Source organism: Epinephelus lanceolatus, chromosome 7 (genome assembly GCF_041903045.1).
Source record: "Epinephelus lanceolatus isolate andai-2023 chromosome 7, ASM4190304v1, whole genome shotgun sequence".
Taxonomy (NCBI): domain Eukaryota; kingdom Metazoa; phylum Chordata; class Actinopteri; order Perciformes; family Serranidae; genus Epinephelus; species Epinephelus lanceolatus.
The window spans coordinates 37,720,950-37,724,803 of NC_135740.1; the positions used below are offsets into that span (position 1 = coordinate 37,720,950).

General features: G+C 38.3%; 1 protein-coding gene across 5 annotated transcripts in view; it reads left to right on the plus strand.

Moving 5' to 3' along the window:
* gria2b (glutamate receptor, ionotropic, AMPA 2b) overlaps positions 1 to 3,453 on the plus strand; it is an 83,654-nt gene extending 80,201 nt beyond the window's left edge. For 2 of the 5 annotated variants that reach the window (XM_033632633.2, XM_033632634.2), the window contains exons 15-16: positions 616 to 750; positions 1,387 to 3,453. In XM_033632633.2, coding sequence (XP_033488524.1) covers positions 616 to 750; positions 1,387 to 1,551 — 300 coding nt within the window. In that variant the 3' untranslated portion in view covers positions 1,552 to 3,453. Of the gene's footprint in view, positions 1 to 615 lie in introns of all 5 variants that reach the window. The other 3 variants (XM_033632635.2, XR_013491842.1, XM_078169505.1) reach the window with 3 other exon arrangements.
* The last annotated feature ends 401 nt before the right edge of the window (positions 3,454 to 3,854 follow it).

Genomic DNA, 3,854 nt, shown 5'->3' on the forward strand with positions numbered 1-3,854 from the left:
GTCTATGGCTGTCATGTTTTCCACACACAGATTTATTGTGCACCACTTTGAACAGGTAGAGCCCTATGTATCCATTCGGCGTCCACCTGAAATGAATACATGGGTGTTTTAAAGGCTAAAGGAAGCTCACTGTACTGTATGTGTCAGACCCCCAATTGGTTTATCACTAAGCTGTCTTCCTTCTTGTCTCTGTCTATAAGTAAAAGTCTTTGAGCACGTTTGTAACAGCTTAGCCCTTTGTAATGGGCAACCCATGTAAATGGTCCGTACAGTACAAATTCTCTGACGTAGATCCACAACACATAGACTTTAATGCGCTGCATAAAAACTGCTGCTGCATTCCATTCTGATTACAATACTAACCTTACCCACTACATTGCTTAAATCTACCCCAAATGAAAAAAGCACCTGTGTGTTATGTCTTGTTCCTTTCTGTGCTTTTTAGATAATACTGGCTGTTAAAAATTGTATTATTATTATATATAGTGGTGCATTTTTGTGCATATTTATTTTTTTGTCGTGGATGTGATCGTTTTTGTTCGTGTGCATTTTTTAAAAATCTTGATCTTTCACCCTTGCCCCGTCGCTGACCCCTCTTTCATGTGCATTTCGCAGGAGAAGACGAGCGCCCTCAGCCTGAGCAACGTGGCTGGGGTCTTCTACATTCTGGTCGGAGGACTCGGTTTGGCCATGCTGGTGGCCTTGATTGAGTTCTGTTACAAGTCCCGAGCCGAGGCGAAACGAATGAAGGTGGCAAAGAATGCACAGAATATTAACCCAACTTCCTCGCAGAATTCACAGAATTTTGCAACTTATAAGGAAGGTTACAACGTATATGGGATCGAAAGTGTAAAAATTTAGGGGGTAGGGAACGAGGTTTTCATAAATTCCCCCCAAATGCACGCTTTTTTGGCTCCATCCGTTCCATCCTTCAGTGTTAGTGAATGAAGAGGTTGGCCAAAGGATCGTATGTACTGGTGATTTATGATTTATTGAGAGAGAGAGATATCCCCCCTTTTTAAAGATTTAATCTGTGTTTGTCCATTTAAGTTTCCTTGCAATTTGAAACCATTTTCATGTATGACTGTTGATGGCCATGCTTGTTAATACCTCTGTCCTAGTAACACATTTCAACAATAATGCTTGCAATGACCATGCATAAGCCTTTACATGATCATTTGAATCTCGCATTGTGTTATCCATGGAGATCATATTTAGTTCTCATCTCCATCGTCATGTTTTGAACATTTATAATCTTTTAAGCTTACAGGTTTGGAGATGCTCTAACCTAACATGTTGCTTCCTTGTTTGTGTATGGATTCTGTGTGTGTGAATGTGTTAATGTACGCCTGTGTCTGCGCGCGAATGTGACTTCTGTGTGCTTAGATGACCTTTGGGGACGCCATGAGGAACAAAGCGAGACTTTCCGTCACTGGGAGTACTGGGGAGAATGGTCGGGTGATGACTCCAGAGTTTCCTAAAGCTGTCCACGCCGTCCCTTACGTGAGACCTGACATGGGACTAAACGTCAGCCTGACAGATCTGTCCTGATCAATGAGAAACTTCTGAGTGCCTTACAATGGTTTCAATAGAGTGATTCTTTTTTTTTCCCCTGTCCTGCCCTCCTTCATTCTGTTCTGGCGCTTTTTCTGTCTCTGTCTGGTGAAAAAGGAAAAGGTAGGAGATGGAGGCTTCATTTTGTGTCTCACAAAGACTTGTATTGTTGCGCTCTGTCTCTGTTTCTCACCGTATACAACAACTCCCTCTCTCTGGGTGGAATTACATCTCGGAATATAAAAGGGAGGCTCCTTTTTTTCTAAACTGATGACACCACGCTTTCCCGTCTGACTGTCTGGACTGGACTGAGACGGGAACGAGGGCTTGAATGACGGCTGCTTCTGGGAGTTTCAGTCATCTCAACTGTGTTTGTGTGTATGTGAGGAGTGTGAGTGTGTGTGTGCGCGTGTGTGCGTCAGGAGAAGATGTCACTGTTTCTGTAGCCGCCACCGCCGAACAGGATTTCCAAGCACACTTGATATCATCTGCATTAAGATGTGAAATTGTCTTTTTTTTTTCTAAGAAAATCTAGAAAAAAGTTTATTGGGAAAAAAAAAATATTTTTATGTATTTTCACAAAATAGCTTTTAAATAAACTTGCTTACATACTGGTTGGATATAAACATCTTAATGTGTGAGTATTAAGACAGAAAAAAAAAATACTAAAACAGCTTCTAGTTCCATATTTTTAAAGCCAAATACATTGCATATGGGGCTGAGATGTTGAAATCATGTAATTAATTCCTATTCTAAACTTTCCTGTATATTTTATTCTTTAACATTTGGTGTTGATATGAAATATATGTCAATGCTTGACATTTGGAATCAATCCTTCTATGTTTTTTCTTGTTAGAGTTGTTGCAGCGAATTTTGCTTTCTACTTTTGTCTCCTCGTTTGCTTCAGTGCTTTCGTTGTTTGTGTTTTTTCTGACGAGAACCAGGGTTGTTCTTACTTTCAAGAGGAAATTGACCTGTTTACACCCCATGAATGCAAAACAAAAAAAAAATAGTCTGGTGTGGTATTATCGCATCACATGTTGAAGTGACATCAAAAAGAGGCATCAACATTCCACATGGTTCACGTGGTGGTTTTTCAAATGCCAAATAAGTAAGAGTGCCAAATTCTAGTGCCAGTAGATATGAATATAGTCTTAATATAATCGATCACTGTCATCTCAGTGAATGTAAATGATACATTCTGTAACTTTTGTAACTAGATGTACAGTTGGTGGCAATGACAGTGCTAATACAATAGCCTTTACGCTTTGTTTTCCAGTCTCCATGTATTTTGCATTGATCTGACAATAAAGTAGCACCAGTTGCATGTTGTTGCCGCAAATAAGTTGATTTCATTACTGCCAAACATGCGTTTTCATTTCAATGTTGAAGTTGTGAGGTTAATTGTTTGAAATTGGAAATACAATGTTAGACATATATACAATATATACATATATACATATATTTTATATAAAAAGTTTGAATATGAAAAATTATAGCCCCTTTTCATGATGGCGTCAAAGCTACTCTGCTTCCATTCAATACTAAATTCCGTTTCTTATTCAGAAAGTACAGTATTATTTTCTTAAGTTATGCAGTCTTATAATAAGTTACTTACAAAACTTATACAGACAAGCACTTCTAATAACGAAACACCTTTTTTATGTTATTTTATTTTATGAATTTGACTTGACGAGTCCTCCACTGCAACACAAAGGGCGGAGAACTGTACTATTACTATCACTGTTGTTTTTGTAATCGACAATAGAAACATATACCGTAGTTGCTTATCAATTTCATGGCATATTCAGGCTATTCTCACTGACATTTTGTATATGGAATGTGTGCTAACTTGTTTATTTTTTGGGACTCTTTCTAAATAAAAGTGGCTGATCTCTTGTTACCTCTCAGTGTGTGTTATTTATTCAGGAGGAGGATGAGTTTCCTGGGGAAAGCATCACAGAGGAAGTAATCTTTTACCATGGCAATTAAATGTCTTTCAAAGGCAACTTTAATGCAACCACAGGATAGTTGTGTCTGTCTTTCAGACAATCGGGAGCACCGAGTCCTAAATGACAGAATTAATCAGTTTATCAAACTAACTTTCTTTAAAAGGACAGCTTACTCCGAATTTAAAAAATACATTATTTTTCCTCTCACCTGAAGTTTTGGTATGAGTTACTAATGTGTCTCAAAACACATACTTCCATTAGTACACTTATATGTAGTATACTGTGCGCACTATGTACTCATTGGCGTAGTGCGCAGATTTTGACAGCGTAGTGTTGTCTCAAACCAAA